The sequence below is a fragment of the Echinops telfairi genome, unplaced genomic scaffold, assembly GCF_000313985.2.
Source record: "Echinops telfairi isolate 266 unplaced genomic scaffold, ASM31398v2 ScPeMD7_7469;HRSCAF=8507_0, whole genome shotgun sequence".
Taxonomy (NCBI): Eukaryota; Metazoa; Chordata; class Mammalia; order Afrosoricida; family Tenrecidae; genus Echinops; species Echinops telfairi.
In genome coordinates, this window is record NW_022111372.1 from 46621903 (window position 1) to 46640389 (window position 18487).

At 48.9% G+C, this 18487-nt stretch overlaps 1 protein-coding gene across 4 annotated transcripts in view; it reads left to right on the top strand.

Annotated features, from left to right (window-relative positions):
- The window catches only part of RUFY1 (RUN and FYVE domain containing 1), a 62385-nt gene extending 46148 nt beyond the window's left edge, over positions 1-16237 (top strand). For 3 of the 4 annotated variants that reach the window (XM_045284425.1, XM_004696856.2, XM_045284427.1), the window contains exons 12-18: positions 835-932; positions 3830-3949; positions 4492-4621; positions 6210-6304; positions 12526-12574; positions 14486-14563; positions 15616-16237. In XM_045284425.1, the coding sequence (XP_045140360.1) occupies positions 835-932; positions 3830-3949; positions 4492-4621; positions 6210-6304; positions 12526-12574; positions 14486-14563; positions 15616-15759 (714 nt within the window). In that variant the 3' untranslated portion in view covers positions 15760-16237. The remainder of the gene's footprint in view (positions 1-834; positions 933-3829; positions 3950-4491; positions 4622-6209; positions 6305-12525; positions 12575-14485; positions 14564-15615) is intronic. The other variant, XM_045284426.1, reaches the window with a different exon arrangement.
- The last annotated feature ends 2250 nt before the right edge of the window (positions 16238-18487 follow it).

The window sequence follows — 18487 nt, forward strand, 5'->3', positions numbered from 1 at the left end:
TCCCTTGTCCCTGGGTTTATTAACACCACTTCCTTTCCCCCACCTTCCCCTCTTCCATGTCCCCCTGGAGCCGTCGGTCCCATTGTTTTCTCCTCCAGGTTTTGTATTCCGCTTATCTTATCTAGATAACGTAGCCCTTATCTTAAAGAGAATAAATTATAATTTCTAAGTGCACAATGCCAGCCAAATCTTTGGTATATATCTCTACCAAGTTAAAGAAGTTCCCTTCTATTTCTTGATTGCTCAGAGTTGTTACCATAAAAGAATACATTGAGTTTTACTAAAGTTTTTTTCTATTTTTATCTATTGTGACAACCATTGTTTTTCTCCTTTACTTGAATTATGAATGATACTGATATATGTGCTCATATATCAATTAAGCAATCCTCATATTCCTGGAATTCTACTTGGCTGTGGTATACAAGTTTCAGTATATATTTGATTCAATCAGAGGTAGGGGTGTGTGTGTGTGTGTGTGTGTGTGTGTGTGTGTGTGTGTCATGTACTCATTCACAGGGCTGGCTGTGCAGGGTGGAGACTGGTGAATGTGGCTGGATTCTGACTAAAGTGTATTTTCAAAAAGAGAAACAGATATTATCTTCTTAGAGGGGGAAAAACACTCCATGTGCTCCCTCTTTGCATTTTGTTCTATTGATAACGCTGGGAGCCTTGACCCAGTTTGTCTCGGGGAAAATGGCAATTAATGAAGCATCCTTGAAAAGGTTTCAGAAGTAGAAGGTTAACAATTGAACACTGCTTGTAGTCCAAGGGTGGCACTGAGCAGGGGACGGAGTGGGGCACCGAGTAGTACAACCATTTTCCTTCCTTTCATAGAACGCAGAGAGCAGTTTACAGCAGAAGAATGAAACCATCACATCTTTTGAAGGAAGAACCAATCAAGTTCTGTCCAACATGAAGCAAATGGAAGAAAGGTAACCACTTCCCCTGGCAGGTATTCCTCAGAAGGGACTGGACATTCTCTAGACCTGGGAACGAAGAATCTCTCCAAAGGTACAGGCAGGTTTGGGTAAGTGCTTCTTCAGGTCCATAGTCTCCTCCAACACAAGAGCTGGTCTCACCAGCCTGCCCAGGTCACTTAATCACCTTCCAGCCACTGCATCAGCTAGTGTCTTCTCAAGGCTTCAGAACGGTATGGTGAGCTTCGCATCACTAGCATATTTAAAAGGTGAGCCAACAGTGGACCAGACTAGAGTTAAAAAACACACACAAATATGGCCAAGTGATTTTGTACAGAAGTGCAAACATAATTCAATGGAGAAGGCAGAGTCTTTTCAGTAAATGATGTTGCATATAAACATACAACATCCCCAAAATGAACCTCAACCTACAGCTTGTATTTTAGTTTTTTTCAGTCAACTCAAAATGGATCATAAATCTCAATGTAAAACATAAAACTATAAAGTTTTTAGGGGAAAAAAATCTTTTGTGGTGTTGGGTTAAGTGCAATTCTATAAGACTGTACCTAAAGCACAAACCATAGAAGAAAACTTGATAAATTTGACTTTATTAAAATTTTTTATTTGCCCTGAGAAAGAATTAACAAGATAAGTTACAGATTGGAAGAAACCAAGGACTTGCATCCAGATTATATAAAGAACTCTCAAAACCCAACAATAAGCAAAGTGGGCAAAAGACTTAGACACTTTACCGAATCTGATTTATACATGGAAATTAAACAAATCATCTGCCATTTGGAATTGCAAATTAAAATCTTAATAAGATGCCACTATATACTGATTAAAATGACTAAACATTCTTAAAAACGGACAAGGATATTGAGCAACTAGAACTGTCTCATATAGTCCTAGTAGGAAGTAAAGTACACACTTAACCATATGACCCAGCAGCCCCACGCCTGGTTATGAAAATGTATGTCCACATAAAAATCTGTGTACAAATATCCATAGCTAGTGTTTTTTAACCATTAGAATGTGATATTAGAGGGTCTGTTAGTCCAAGTTGACTAGAGAAACAAATTCATAGACACTCATAAGTGTATAAGAAAGACCTTAAATGAAAGAGCAGTTGTATATTGAGAAAACATCCCAGCCCAGTCCAGATCAAGTCCATAAATCTGATTTTAGCCCATATGTCCGACACCAATCTATAAAGTCCTCTCCAGACTCACGAAAAACATGTGATAACGCAAGATCACAGGCCAGTGGGTGGGAAGTCTTGTGGATCCGGTGGCAGTGGAAACATCTCAGTACTGGTATAGGTGTCCACATGTCTCCTCCAGCTGAGTGTCAGCAGGAGGAAAGGGAAGGCAGAGAGAGTGGGTCTAGCCTCCAGTAAGCTATTTATCTCCGTTGTGCCTCCAAATGAGGTCATCAAGCTGCGATGTGATTGACAGGCTAGACTCCACCCCTTTGCCCAAGTTGACAGGAGGTTATGTAACTGCCACAGAGGGCAACAGCAAATGCTAGTAGCTAGTGCCACAATCAGTTCACGTCAGACCTATCACTTACTAAACCTATTCTCAAGTATCAAAAAATGTGCAGTTTTGTCCACAGTGATAATTGTAGGAACTCTCTGGCACTTATTTAATATACCACACTTCTGACATGGTTTTAAGTTCATTTATATTAAAATGATGAAGGTTATTTATATTACCTGCCAACAAACACATTTAAGTCCTTGGAAGTTGTGCTCACTTCAGCAGCACATATACTAAGTCCTTGGAAGTTTATACAAACAGAAACCATTATATTTCTAAGAGAATAGATTTCTGGTAGAATACTTTTTTATTGCCCCTAAAAAGCAAAATTTGAAGAAAAAAAAATTGAACAGCCTAGCATGACCAGGCTGTTGAAGAGCTGCACAAAGCCCTCTGGGATTTCACAGTGGACACCACCCAGGGGTCCATGAGGAGGTCACAGAGTCCCTCACTCTTCGCCCTGAACTGAAGAGTGAAGCGGGGCTTTGGCTCGGCTAGTGCTTCTCCATGTTGCATTTCAACAGAGCCGCCGTGGTCCCTCAGACATCGGCTGGGTGCTCTGGGCTCTCGCGTGTGGGAAGAAACCTGTCTATTTCCACCACAGCGCAGCCACAGCTGCAGCAAGAGGACGATAACACCCGGCTGTTGCTTGAACCAGTGGCCCTGGTGGTGTGGCTGCAATGCCCGCTCCATCCTTTGCCAGTTCCAGCAAGGACGAGTGTCTTGGGCTGTGTCAAAACCTACCAAACTCTCCCGTCCAACCATTCATCTCATTGTACAAAGTGAGGCCAGAAACAAACCAACCCACAAACAAAGCGACTAGGAGCCCCTTGTGTTTACCTTGTGAGAACCACTCACCTGCAGCGCACTAAGCGTGTCAACCCTGATGACTTATCTCCCACAGCTACCTGTTCTTCACAGGTCTGTCCGTAACTGCCAGAAATGGGAAGCAGCCCAGATAACCCTTTACACTGCAGTCCATGAAGTACTTACGCAGCCATTCAGTGGGATGAACTATCAATGCAGACAAAGGCTTACATATTCCTCAAAGACATGATGCTGAGAATAAGACCCCAGTCTCAGAAGGTTATAAGAAACACTTCCATTTACGTGATGTTCTTAAAGAGATGAAACCCCATAGTATCAAAGAACAGATCCGGGGTTGACGGGTTAGGGAAAGCATCTGGCTACTCGGGTAGCAGCACAAGGGAGTTTTGTGGAGTGATGGAACAATTCCATAACATTAAAATTCATATGAGAACATGAGAGCCAGTTTATATGTAAAAGAACAGAGAACTTTAAGCCCGCAAGAATATGGGAAAATGTGACCTGAGATTGTGAGACATGATTTTTTTCTTGTGTTCCATCCAGGCTGCAACATTCGGAGCGGGCCAGGCAGGGGGCCGAGGAGCAGAGCCACAAGCTACAACAGGAGCTGGGCGGGCGGGTGGGTGCCCTGCAGCAGCAGCTCGCCCAGCTGCATGCACAGTGGTAGGCCTGGCCCACGAGCTCCGGGAGGGCTGGGAGGCCAGGAAAAACTGAGAGCACTTCAGAGGTTCATCCCCCTTCTCCGACTGGACTTAGGATGAGTGCACATGTGCTATGGGAAAAGGCGGCAGTCATTATTCCTCCTTCAGCTAAGGAGAAAAGGGCTCAGAGGGGCTGCATGGCATTCCCAGGCCCTCAGCTGAGAAGAGGGAGCAATCACTCCTGGCCAGCCACTGGCTTTCTCCTCTGGGGTTCTCTGCTGTCAGTGGCCTCTGGGAAAGAAGATTCTTTGGTGGTCGTTCTTTGTTTAGAACGCATCTTTTGTTCTTCTCACTTCCATCATGTCCATTGTGTACCTGTCCTGCGTCTCTCCTACATGTCCCCTGTCATACGAGGTGACCCTGAGGGAAGGCCTCCAGGCCCAGGTCTTGCTGAAGGGTTTCGAGGCTCCAATGGTAGCCTGAGCAGGCTTTGAGGTTGTAGGTTGTGGGGCTGCTGTGAAAAATCTCCGTTGAGACTAACTCAAGTTTATTTTGGACACCCAGCTCAAGTCTAGAGAAAGAGTTGAAGTCCGAAAAAGAGCAGAGACAAGCTCTCCAGCGAGAATTGCAGCATGAGAAAGACAATTCCTCTCTCCTTCAAACAGAGCTGCAACAAGTAAAAGGATTAAAAAAGGTAAAGTGAGTTCACCTTTGGGCGAGAAAGAGCTGCTAGCCTACTGCAGACATTCCTGCTGAGAGCCCCACTGCACGTCTCCCCTCCCTGGAAATGCCTGCCTGTCTTGGGCTCCATGGCAGCCACAGAGCAAGCCCTTGCTGTGCTCCAGTGTCAGTGTGGGGACCCTGCTCAAAGAAGGCAGGGGAGGGCCTACTCCTGTAGCGCGTATGTGGTGAGAAGACAAACGTGCTGTAAGCTAGGGAAACGCGGTGCTGGGCAGTGCTGTGAAGAGGCCTCAGGAAGAATATGTGGGCGCTGAGGTAGAAGCAGGGGCTCAATATGAAAGGGGAGGTCAGTCCAGCAGAGACCTGAGGGATAGCCAGAGACGACCCGCAGGGCTGGGAACTGAGCTATCAGGCAACAGCTGGGGATGGGCCATTGTCTTTTTTGGTGTCATCTTCTCTCTGGGGGAGTTACACACCCTCTCCAGACTCTCAGAGCTACTGGTCACCTCACCGGTTTCCACGCACACAGCCGGTGAACAGAGGGTCCCGCGTGGCTGGAGCAGCCCCCAGGCCTGGATTGTGGTTGTATTAGGTAGGTAACGGTGCCTCTGTGCAGTCAGAAAGGCTCATTTGATTGCTTTTGGAAAGTGCCAACAGGCCTTTTGACGCGTGGAGCAGGCCTGGGGCGTGGAGGTAGGGGCAGAGCTGAGAAGGCCACCACATTAAGACCACAGGGAGAAACTGAGGAACTGGGAAGCTCTGTTGAACCATGGAGCATGCCCCCTTAACACCACGTAAAAAATACTTGTTTTAGATTTGCGTTAGACTCCCCCTCAGTAAAGAGCACCATGTGCTTCACCCCCAGGATGCCTCTGTGCCTCCCCCTCGCACTAATAGGCCCGAGGTCAGGAGATCCTAGCATGGGGGTACTGCTCACCACTCAGGCCTGAGCAATGGGAGAGGACTGGTCCTGGGACCGTGAGTGAGCTCTCAGATCTGGCTCTCTTCAGCCTCACTCACTCACTCACTCATTCGCAGGAAATTCCCAGTACTGTCCAAAAACGCAGTTCCAAAACTGCCTCCTTTCAAAATAGCCTTTGCTGGTACCGGCTTAGCCTCATTTTGTGTACAATTTACATCTAAATACTTTGAGACAGTTTACCTGGATGGTGGTGGTGGTGGTGGCTTTCAGTCTTTTTAAGTAGAAGTTCAGGTGGGCAGAGTGTCACTCGCCCTGTGAGGGGGCCTATTTTTCCTCGTCTCTCCACGTGGCTGCATCCCCAACCCCAGCCAGCTAGAGAGCACTCGTGTAGCATCGCCCCCGGTGCTGTCCCACGAACGATTAGTGTTCTGAATGAGCTAATTGCAACCAAATCCCGGGCCAGGCGGGGCCCCGGCTTCCCACTCATAGCAAGCCCCCAGGACCTGGCAGAACTGCCCCGCAGGCCTTCTGAGGCTGCAGCTCCGACCGCAGCAGACCGCCCCAGGTTCCTCCCGGGGAGCCGCTGCTTGGGGCTCTTTGAAAGGCTTCGGCCCTGCTTGATACTCTTGTTATTAAACCTTTAAGCACAGTAAGTCCTGGTCTGGTCTGTTCCCTTTAGGAGCTGCGGGAACTCCAGGACGAGAAGGTGGAGCTGCAGAAGGTGTGTGACGAGCAGGAACAAGCCCTCCAGGAAATGGGACTGCACCTCAGCCAGTAAGAGACACTGCCCCGCTCTTTCCTCCCCTGAGTGCTGGACTAGAGATTTGACTCTCTCCCCTCCGCAGTGAGGGTCCCCTCCCAGTCTGCCCATTTCATCACTCAAGCCCCAAGCCTGTGTCCTGCTGTCCAGAAGGGAGGTCCAGTCAAGAAGCTGGCCTGCTGAGCAAGGGCCAGCTCCCAGGAAGCCAGGCCCCAGACATGGCGTGCCTTACATTGATTCATGTCCAGATGAGGGGGAAAGGCAGCTATGGGCTAATAATACTCATATTCACCAACTTAATAGCTAGACCCTAAAGCAACCAGAAAGATCAGCAGTTCAAACCCACTAACTACTCCAGAGGAGAAAGATGAGGCTCCTGTAAGGATTTACAGTCTTGGAAAGCCGACAGCGTACTTCTACTGTGTCCCTCAGGGTCTCGGAGTTGGAAGTGGCTCGTTGGCCGTGGGGAAGGAAAGCAGATGAGTGATCAGAGGGGAGAGGGGGCTGCTCGATCAGCTTGTAGTCAGACCAGGAGTACACATGGTTTCAGAAGTCAGCCCTACCACAGTGAAAGCCCTTCAGTCAGGCCTGCTGCACTACAAGACTCCCTTCTCAGAACAGGGCGCTTGCCTCTCCCGGCGTCTGTCAGACCTGGGTGGTGTGAAGGGACATGGAACAAAGCGCCCTAGTGGTTCTGACTCCCTGTTTTTACAGTTCTCTTCCCCGTCTTCTAGTCCTGAGAGGTCGCTCTGGATGCCCGGCCTTAGGAGAGCGCTCCTATCATCCAGCTTGTGGGACGTGTCCATTTATATGATTCCTCCGTTGTCTAGCCTTCTCTCTCTCTGAGTCAAGACTCTGGTTGTAAGGGACAGATATCCAGTGCAAACTTGCTTACACACACACACACACACACACACACACACCCCTCTCTGTCAGCCTCCCTCTGCTGTCCTCTCTGCTGTTTACCACAGAGAAGCCCAGCCCCAGTGAGTCACCATGTTCCCAGCAAGAACATCCTTCTTTCTCCCTAACTCCCACTGAAGCACTGCTCCCGCGTGATTCTGACCAGACATGGGGACAGTGATGACCAGCACAGCCTGGCCTCTGAGGCACCACTGAAAAAACCCTGGCCCATTAAAGGTCCCGAGCCAGGGTCAAAGTTTATGAGATGAAGGGTTAGTATCTGAGTCTGGAAAGCCGCAACACAAGGAGGAAGGCGTCGGGCGGTCCGCAGCGTGAATCCACATGAGCACCCTTGGTGTGGCAGCCCGCTCAGAGGGCACCGTAGGGACGTAGGTGATTCCGTTCCCTTGTCTCCACATGAACAAGAAACAGATGGCTGAGAGCCGGTCTACAGACCACACGGGGAGCAGTACTGGCGTATCTGGAATCTGGGTGGTGCAAACAGTTAAGTGCTTGATTGCTAGCCAAAAGGTTGGTGATTGAAAGCCACCCAGGTCACTCAGAAGACATGTCTGGCCCTCTGCTACCAAAAGGTCCCAGCCCTGAGAAGCTTCTGGTGCAATTCCCCTCTGCTCATTCCTCTGCAGTGGGTAGCCTATTCCTTCTTTGTAGTCTGTTCATAGTCTGGAAGCTCTGCTGAAACCTGTTCACTGTGGGTGACCCTGCTGGCATTTGGAATACCAGTGACGTAGCTTCCTGCATCAGAGCAACACGCAACCCCCTACAGTATGACAAACTGGCAGACAAATGGTGGGGGGAAGAAGTACTTGGCCATCTGCTTCGAAACTTGGCCACTGGAACCTCTGGCTGACAGTAGTCCAGTCCCGTTGCACACGGAGTTACTAGAAGTTGGGGACTGATTTGATGGCAGCTCACAGCAGACAATGACACAAGTCCTCTAACAGAGTTGCCTCGTTCCTTTAAGTGCTACCTGTCTTTCCTTGAAATGTTTCTTCATATTCCTCTGAATCCTGGGCTGGTGAACAGTGTCCTCTCACCCCACCTCATACGTAGGAGAGCAGGTCTGCGTCTGCTGTGCATGATGCGCTGCCTCCCCTGGCCCCAGCTGTGATGTGGCTCTTTGTAATAAGTGGGGGGACGCCATCACCACCAGTTCAGTTCACCTCCACTCACAGAGGCTGAGAATGTGCTAGTTGCCAAGACATCAGTGCATCAAAGAGGCTCGAGGAGGGTCTTAAGCTCATGTGGGGGTGGCCCCGCCCTTGGCTGGCTAGGACAGGGAAAGTGGGTGCCCACTTAGCTGCTGGCGCTGGTACCTGCAGCCTCTCCTCGAACTGCACTGCAGAGGCCTGCTTCACGGGGTCTCGTTTACTTAAGACCCTTTAGTGTGAAGAGCTATAGATAGAGCCATCCTCTGGGCCCCCATGGGCTAAGAGTCTTCAAGTGTGGGCTGCAGGCTCTTATCTCGAGATGACTGAATGGGCAAGTGTGACTGAATGAGACGAAGGGGCTTATACGAGAAAGTGTTTGGGACCCTGAGTATGAGCTGCAGGTGACTTCAAGCCTCCATGCCAAAGGGAGGTAAGAGCGCTGGGGCCGGCAGGAGACCCTGACCTACCTGACCCTTCTTGGCGGCCACTGACTGTTGGGACCCCATGCCAGAGCTGTCCATGACTGACCAAGGCTTGGTCTGAGAGAAGTGGTGCAGGAAGCCGTCACAGAGGCTGGAAGAAGCCTCTTTGGTCAGGTGTGGGCTCTCGGGACAGATGCTGAGGCTGGGGCAGAGCAGTAGAAAGACTTCTGGATTGGGCGCTGTTACCGAGGTAGAATTAGGAGAGGTGGGGCAGCGGAGATGAGCAGTTGGCTGTCCTCAGGAATAAAGAAAAGCAGCCAAGCCAGTCTGAACCTCGGGGGTAAGAAAGCAGTTGCCTCGAAATGCTGCCTGGCCTGTGTGTGGGGAGACTCTCCGAATGTCTGTGCAGCTGCTTATCTGCTTCTGCCCCCCAGCTGCTGACGGCCCTTTTTAATTGGAGCAGATTTTTACAGAGCCAGACAAGTGTCCATTCTTTCACTTCCCACATGTTCCATGGTGGCAATTAACAGTTAAGGAAAAACATAGTAGGAGCCTAAAGAACTTCTAGTGCAGTTTAATCCCAAAGGACAGATGTGGAGAACAGCCAAGGCCAGGCACCAAGATGAGGATGGAGGCTCCGCAGCCCTTCACTTAGTGCCGTTTCCGGAGAGGGGCGCTTTCTCTGGAAAGCAGAGCCCAGGGAACAGAGGCCTGGTCCGGTGAAACCTGTTGCCAGATGAAATAGCAATTCTCACACACGCACCGGAGAAAATAAGAAAGGACACCACTGGATTCTGATGGAACTGGCTCTTCTTAAATAGTTGGAGAAGCCCCGCTGGTGGTCCTCGCTGGACTTGGGTCTGTAGCCTGCCCCTCAGATCCACGTGCCGCCCGGCAGTATCCTCACTGAGTTCTGGTGCTCGGGGCAGGCCAGCTCGAGGGCACCCAGGAGCATTGACCACCTGGATGCCCAGCAGCCACACAGGCGTGGAGACGGCTCCTCTGATTGGTTGTGCCCTGACAGGGCCTCCCTCTGTGCCCCCATTCTTGGGTGTCCCGTCTCCTTTGGACATACAGCCCAGCAGTCAAGCTCACCTCCTTTACAGTGCCACAGACCCCAAAGTGGATTGTGGCTGACTGTGAAAACTGAGCTGGTCACCAAGTTAGGTGGGGTTGTGGTGGCCGGGGTGCTGTGACTCGGACCTTTTACCCAAGGAGTTGCTTCCTGCCCACTCTTATGAAATAGGCCCCGGGCTCTCCCTTCCCATCCTGCGCTCAGAGCTCAACTCCTCCACCTAGACCCCAAACAGCTTCTCAGTGGTTTCATTCCAGGAGCACACAGTCGCCTCCAGCCATGTGCTCCTCCGCAAAGTGCTTGTGTGTCCAGCTTGTGTGTCCGGACCAGGCAGCCTGTCTGACATCATCCCCTGGGGATTTTCCCTAAAGGCTGTTTGCTAATCCCTTACATAGACGTCTAGCTGTGTCCTTCACAGCCCTGCCGTGGTGACACACAATCTAATCATCCTACTTTTAGACTAATCTCAGTTTTAAGGACAGGCCCAAACTCATTTCTCTAGTGTTCTATTTGTCTTACTTTGGCCAATTCAGACTATATTCAGTCCTGTCTTATTCAGAAAATGAAGACACTGTTCTACGAAGGAGAATGGAGCAAGAAGATGTGGCCGTACCCCTGGTCCCTGGCCAAGGTTGACAAGCAGGTGGGGAGGGAGCAGGCTGGGAGAGCATAGCAGACACCACACACACAGAAGGGCAGCCTAGAGGAGCCAGGAATATGAGTTTCTGTGGAAGTTTCTGCAACTTATAAACAATTACAGATTTTTAAAAAATCATTTTATTGGGTGCTCGTACAACTCAACACAATCCATACATACATCCATTGTATCAGGCACATTTGTACATTTGTTGCCATCATCATTCTCAAAACATTTGATTTCTACTTGAGCCCTTGGTATCAGCTCCTCATTTTTCCCCTCCCTCCCCCATGAACCCTTGATAATTTACAAATAATTATTTTGTCGTGTCTTACACTATCCACTGTCTCCCTTCACACATTTTTCTATTGTCCGTGTTCTGTTGTTCTGTTATACGTAGATCCTTGTAATCAGTTCCCCCTCTCTAACCCACCCTCCTTTCACCCTCCCAGTCTCACCACTCTCACCACTGGTCCTGAAGGGATCATCTATCTGTCTTGGATTCCCTGTGTTTCCAGTTCCTATCTGTACCAGTGTACATCCTCTGGTCTGGTCTAGCCAGATATTTAAGGTAGAATTGGGATCATAGTTGGAGGGGGGGGTAGCATTTAAGAAATAGAGAAAAGTTGTATGTTTCATCGTTGCTACCCTGCACCTTGACTGGCTTATCTCCCCGAGATCCTTCTTTAAGTGGATGTCCAGTTGCCTACAGATGGACTTTGGGTCCGCGCTCCCCCTCATTCACAATGATTTTTTGCTGTTTGATACCTCATCCCTTCGACACCTCATGATCGCACAGGCTGGTGTGCTGCTTCTATGTGGGCTTTGTTGCTCCTGAGCTAGATGGCCACTTATTTATCTTCAATCCTTTAAGACCCCAGACACTATCTCTTTTGATAGCCGGGCACCATCAGCTTTCTTCACCACATTTGCTTATGCACCCGCTTTGTCTTCAGTGATCATGTCAGGAAGGCGAGCATCATGGAATGCCAGTGTAAACAGAACAAAATGTTCTTGCATTGAGGGAGTACTTGAGTGGAGGCCCAATGTCCATCTGCTATCTTAATACTCAATCTATAAATATATGCACATAGATCTATTTCCCCATCATCATTAAAAATGTATTTACATATGTACATGCCTGTATTTAGACCTCTATCAATACCTTTTGTCTCCCTAGTTCTTTCCTCTATTTTCTTGTACTTTCCTCTTGTCCCACCATGATGCCCTGCCTTCATTTGGATTTCCGTAATGCCTCGGTTACATTGCCCTTCATCAAGCCCTACCAGGCCTCTTACACCCTCCCCACCACTGATTATGGGCCACTTGTTGCTCCCTTGTCCCTGGATTTGGTAACACTACTTCCTTTCCCATTACAGATCTTTGAAATCTTAAACACTGACAGGTGAGTCTGATTGAACCCATAGGCCACTTTCTCAGCTTCAGCCCCACGTGGAGGTGTGAGCTTCTGGTTAGATGACTCGAAAACCACCTCCAAACTCACTGCCATCGCGTCGTCGCCAACTCATAACAACTCTGTGGAGCCGAGAACTGCCCCTTGGGGTTTCTGAGGGAGTCTTCTGGGGAACAGACACCTCATCTTTCCTTGCTCTCTGAGCGGCTGGTGGGTTTGGAATACAGAAATTGAAGTTAGCACCCAACGCACTACACTGAGAGAGCTCCTAGATGACTAGGTTATTCCAAGGTGAGAAGTCTTTTGCAGGGCACTCAAGCCTACTTCAGCTCATAGTGTCCCCATGTGACAGAGTAGAGCTGCCCACTCACTGGTACGGAGTTTGGCCTTTTGGAACATTTACAAGAGCATATTCCCAGGTCTTTTTCAGAGAGCGCCAACCTATTGGTTAGCACCCACTGTGCCACCAGGGCTCCTCTGGGAAGCATTTCAGCCCATTCCTAGTACTGTACCACTACCTTGTTTTCCTCTCAAAGCCTAATGATTGTTTTGTGTCCTTTTACTTGCGTTAGAGCCTCTCTTACTTATTGAGTGGTCTTTATTCTTTTTAAGGTCAAAACTGAAGATGGAAGACATAAAAGAAGTAAATAAGGCACTGAAGGTACTGGACTATGGTTACTAGCTGAATCGTCACAACTAATAGCAGACTGTCGGCTTGTGCAATGCAACTGCCCTTAAGTGTCTCTATTTGCTCACAACTCTTGGGCGAGAATGTGTGGTTGAGGCTGTGGTAGCTGTCACCTAATTCCAGAGAAGAAAAATGCTGCCCACACAACAGGGTGGTAGCTTGGCTGGGATGGAGCTGCAGAAAAGTGGCAAGGCCAAATCTAGACCCAATCTTCTGACTCCGGGTCCTCTGCTGTAAGTCCAGGAATTGAAAGGGGAGCCTGTAGTTTAACCCCGCCAGCAGATTCACAGGAGACTTGATCTAGGAAACCTAGGGTCACCATTATTGAGAACCGACAGACATACCAAGAGAGAAACAACCTGCGCTGTGGGCCTAGGCCGGCGGGGGAATCGTGACTAGAGCCCATCCAGGGCCAGCGAGCCATCGCCCATCCCATTGAAGGGCGGCTTCCACCCTTGGGCCTCAGTTGTGGCAGCAATGCAAAATCAGCCCTCTGCTGTAAGGCAAAGGAAGGAGCCCTGGCGACCCAATGGGGTTAAGCAACAGGCTTGCCAACTACGTCAGTGGTTCAAGCTCACCAGCTGCTCCTCGGGAGAAAGCTAAAGCTGTCTGTTCCCCTGAAGATTTTGTCTTGGAAACCTATGGAGGGTCCCTGTGAATCGGAAGCCACTTGATGACAATGGAGGCAGTGTGGTTTCCAGGTGGCAGCCCTGTGCTTTATTTCAGATCAGAGATCCCCCACGTTAAGAACTGACATCAGCTTAACAGCTGCTTCTCCAGTTTCCCAAGTACAAAGGCAAGAGTTCTTTAAAAAAAAAAATTCTCAAACTCACTGCCATCAAGTTGATGCCAACCCTAGTTTGTTAACTGCCATCAAATCTGCCCAGCTCCCGGCAGCCTCACACACAGACAACAGGACACATTTGATCCGGCGACGTTCTCATGATGGGTATCGTCAGACTGCTGTGACCCATAGGCTACTTTGAAGTAGACCAGGCCTTGAGCAGCATACAGACCTCCACTGACCGATGGGCAGTGGCTGGGCATGCAGTGCAGTGACCAGGAGTCAAACCAGGTTCCCCAATGGGGGGGCAAGAATTCTACTGGAGCCACCAATGCCTCATACTTAACAGTTCAATCTAGTTAATATTCTCCCTTATCAATTGAAAGCTCCTCAGATATAAGGACACTGCATCCCTGTGCTGCTCACAAGTGTGGGTGCCAAGTGATGACAGCAGACTGATTCAAGACCTTAGTACGCACTCCACAACCTGGCCCAAAAAAGCCCTGCCTTCCGTCAACTCTAACTCAGTGACCCCATAGGACAGAGTAGCACTACTCCTGTGGCTTTCCCAGACGAAATCTTGAAAGTAAAAGCCTCAGCTGGTGGTGACCTTGTGGTTCAGCAGCCTAAGGCATAGCCACACCACCACCAGAGCTTCTCAGAAAAATCACCTTCTAAACCGACAGCTGCAGCGCTGTAGAGTTGGCCTGATCCGCTCTCTGCTGCAGTAAGTTGTCTTACTCTAGTCTCGCTGGCCTTTTTTGCGCCTGCCAGTTCAGCAAGTCCCTCTGGAGAGTCTCAGTCAGGTGTGGGGCTGCACACAACAAACAGAATTTGACACTTTACCTCAGCCAAAAAGAATTTATTGAAAAGGGTATGGGTGAGTCTCAGGTTAACAGGAGGCTGGGGAATCGGGCTTGACAGTTGATGGGCAGTGTGCAGAGGCAAAAGGAGGTGCTACTACTGAGCATGCACTCAACTGTGGCCAAGGTGGGGGAAGGGCACCTTCAACTCGTCCTGGTAGGCTGAATTCCTAACAGGGCCAATTGTCTCCCAGTCTAGGAGATATGATGAGATTAGGTTTTCTTCTTCCTTCTCAGGGCCACACTTGGCTAAAAGATGACGAAGCAACACACTGTAAACAGTGTGAGAAGGAATTCTCCATTTCCCGGAGGAAGGTACGTGGGTGAGCCCTGGGGCATGAATTATTGTTACAGACCAGGCTCATACGTCTGCCCTCACCCAGGGTCTGCCCTCACCCAGGTATGGACTCCCTGTTCTACCAGCTCTCAAACAGCCCCAACTTTCCTGCCCATGCCCACCTCTGAGGGCCCTCTCAATGACTGGCAAATGCAATGGGACTTGGGCTTTCTCAGATGCAGGGCTGCTTTGTAGCTACAAGACCATCGTGTAGGGGACTTTGGCACACTCTATGGCAGGGGTGTCTAACTGATGACCCATGGAACGCATGCGGCCCCCGAGGTTAATTTTTTGGGGCCCGAAGTGTTCTGAAATAAAAATAGAAAAATTATGAAGAAAAAAGCACTTAGCGGGGAGATCAAAGCAATACTGTACACATATTCTGTTACATTTTATTTCAGAGCATTGTGGGCCACCAGTGTGCCACCCTGCTCTATGGGAACCTATAGGATAGCATGTCTCAGGACCAGCACCCAGGCAGCAGTCTTAGAGGGCCCCAAGCCAAAGCGAGCCTGCCTTCTGAGTCGAGGAGCCTCTGCTTTGGCTGAGCCACATAGCCCAAGTGACATTGGGGGCTATTAAAATTGAGCACCTGCCATCAACTACCATGTGTTCTCCTCAGCTCTCCATTAACAGCCCATCGCTGAGAGAAGGAATTCCAGTCACTGACCCACTGTAGGGTCAGTGAGTACAAGTGGAAGGGCCATCCCCCAAACCCTCCTGAGGCCTTCCCTTGAGGTCACATGTATGCAGGAGTCAACAGTCGGCTGGGCTGCCCTGGCCTAAGGGAGCACAGCAGTTAAAGGGAATGAACTGAAGCCCTGTATAAAGACAAGTACAATTAAGACCTTTGTCTTAAAATGTTATCTATGGGTTTTACAAGAATGTAAAAGTAGAAGCAATGGGAAAGGCTTAGCAGCACTCATTCCTAATATCCATTGTCTAGGGGAGGAACCTGGCACATGGGCCTCTTTGCCCATTCAGGGAGGGAGATGGGGCCAGACCTATGTACCTTTTTCCCGTCTTCTAGCACCACTGCCGCAACTGTGGCCATATCTTCTGCAACACATGCTCCAGCAACGAGCTGGCCCTGCCCTCCTACCCCAAGCCAGTCCGCGTGTGCGACAGCTGCCACACCCTGCTCCTGCAGCGCTGCTCCTCCACCGCCTCCTAAGGACCGTCCTCCAGAGGGGCGGCGGCAGCCTCAGAAGGAACGGTGCCACTCTCTGGGTCTCAGGGTAACAATCAGGGCTTCAGGACATCTGTTGTTTCCCAAGATATTAAGGGAAAGAAGAAAATTTTCACCAGGGCTGCCAGCATTCTGGCCAATTGCTCAGCGGAACTGGATGCTGGGCTTCCGGCTTCAATTTGTATGGAATCAGGTCCTCTGGATGCGTCTTCTCCAGCTTCACGCGACATCACTGGTGTTTCTTCAGATGGAACGTTACCGTTTTGCTACTATCTTTTCTGAGAATTAACCTCTTCGGTAGCAGGTGTGGGGAGTAATTAATCGATCCTGTTCCTCCTTGTCCCCACCTGCCCTCCAAGCCCTTTAGTTTGTCCGTCAGCGTGCCTTCCCTGCTTCAGGTTTGCCACCCCATACCCTTCGTCAGTACCTAGGACTGGCTCTCAATAAAATCGGTTATTTTCCACTCTGGTGCAGAAAAGCAGCTTGTGTCCACTTCGCAGCAGCTCGCTGGCCACACCCTCGGCAGTCTGGAAGGCTGCCTTCATCTCAGGGGCTACTGAGACAAAGGGCTAGGGCAGTTTCTGGAACATCTAGCTATGCTGCGCCTAGGTGAGGCTAGGCCAGGCCGGCCCCGACTCACAGTGGGCATGCACCACACAGCAGTGGACACCAACCTGACAGCAAGTATATTTAGGCAACGAGATTTGATAGAAAATACGGGGAAAAGAACACGATAGGACATCATTTTCTAATCTCCAGGTGCTATTTGTGGGGCTGAGGGCTGACCACTTCCCTACCATATCCAACATCCTAGGAAGCCATTTGATAGTGCTCTAGAATGACAGGATGGAATGTGCACGCCATGTAAGTATTGGGCACATCAATCTTATGGGCCTCATGTTACCATCCACCGCCACTCCTCTGGCTTAGTCTGCCAGTGCACTGGCAACACGGCTTCAAGTCCCCTTTCTCTTTGCGCTCTTCCTTAACGTAAGGCTCACAAAATCCATGTGTGTCAGCGTTGGTTCCAACACTTCTACTGTGCCACATTTTCCAGACCATTGTCGGGATGGACATAATGGCTAAAGGAACTACATACAAGGAACTTCCCTCACTTAATCTGAGGACTTAGAAACTTCAGTTATGTCTGCAGTTATGTCTCATATATACATACTTAGAGACACGCATGCACAATCCCAAAATTTTTCTTTGGATCTAGTTATAGTGCATTCCAACATGCTTTGGGCCCTCAGGCAAGTTACTTCACTTCAAAGCCTTAACTTTTATCTACACACAAAAGGCAGCCTAGGTTATGCTGCCCTACTTTAAGACCCTTTGACAGATCCCACCACTCCCTGACGTTGAATGTTCTGAGAGTTTATCTCCCAACCTCCAAATTTTCCACCTATATTCAGGAAGCATATTCACACCCAATCCAAGTTACCAGTAGTTAACACCTGGATGGAAGATTGCTTGACTGTTCTATACCGTAACTTGGGAACCTTTCAGTCTGTAGTCCTGAACAGATCAGTCACCTGGAGGGGCAGGAGAGGGATCTTTTTTTTTTTTTCTTTTTTAGCATTTTATTAGGGGCTCATACAACTGTTATCCCAATCCATACACACATCAATTGTGTAAAGCGCATTTGTACATCGTTTCTGAGGGATCTTTTAAAACAGATTCTACTGAACAGGATCAAGAGTATAGTTGGTCCCAATAAGACCACAAGCAGAGTTCAAGATCACAAGGTTCTAAACCAAATTCTCTGGGTATTTTTATGAATATGGTTCTAGACTCACTTATCCCAAGTCTCATCACCTAAAGCTGGTCAAACGAAGTTAGTATCTTCCTGTAGTTCTAGATTTTAAGTAAGTTAGTTGAAGGGTGCATTGTAATTAGAGACTAGCTCTCCTTTAAAGCCCTTCATCAATGAGGAATCTTGCAAAGCCTCTCTTGAAAACTCCAATACCTGTTAGAAGACAAAAGCCCCAGACACTGCAAATGAAACTTACTCACCAGCCCCATTCTGGACCTCCCCCTTCACTCATGTGCAACCAGAACTGTGCACAAACATAGGAGTGCAGCAAGTAAGGAGCATCTGCAGGGCCCTTTACATCCACCCGACACATGCAGTGTTTCCATAGCCAACACCCATAGACCTGCAGAAACCTTTAGCTGTCAAGCCCACAAAACTTCAAGCAATGGATACCTTTGAAAAACACAAGCCTATACATGTAACTCAAGATCAAGTGAATCCTGACTCTAAAGGAATTCCAGATTCCCAACTAATGTCTGAAGCCAACTCTAAGGCTGCATTAAGTACTGCTTGCTAATATACCAAAAGACCCCACTGCCATTGAGTTGATCATAACTTGAAATACCCTGTATTTCCCCAGCAAAGGTAATTTGAGTTCTACCAAAACAGCCTTCAGTAATTGATTTATATACACTAACCTTGTCTGCATCTTCGATACTATTTGGTATTCCAGCTCAGGTGGAATGGAATGGAATTTTGCTGCTAAGCAATGGAATTTTGCTAAGCAGACAGGATTTAAAACCAATCCAAATACTAATCACCGCACCAGCTACTTCCTCCCCAAACCTAAAGGTCTTTATGGACATGCAGGGCATGCAATAAGTTCACTTGCACCTCTTCGCTTTGTGCAATGCTGAGCAAGTTGTGCACTTCCAAATCAGGCCACATGCAGCCAGA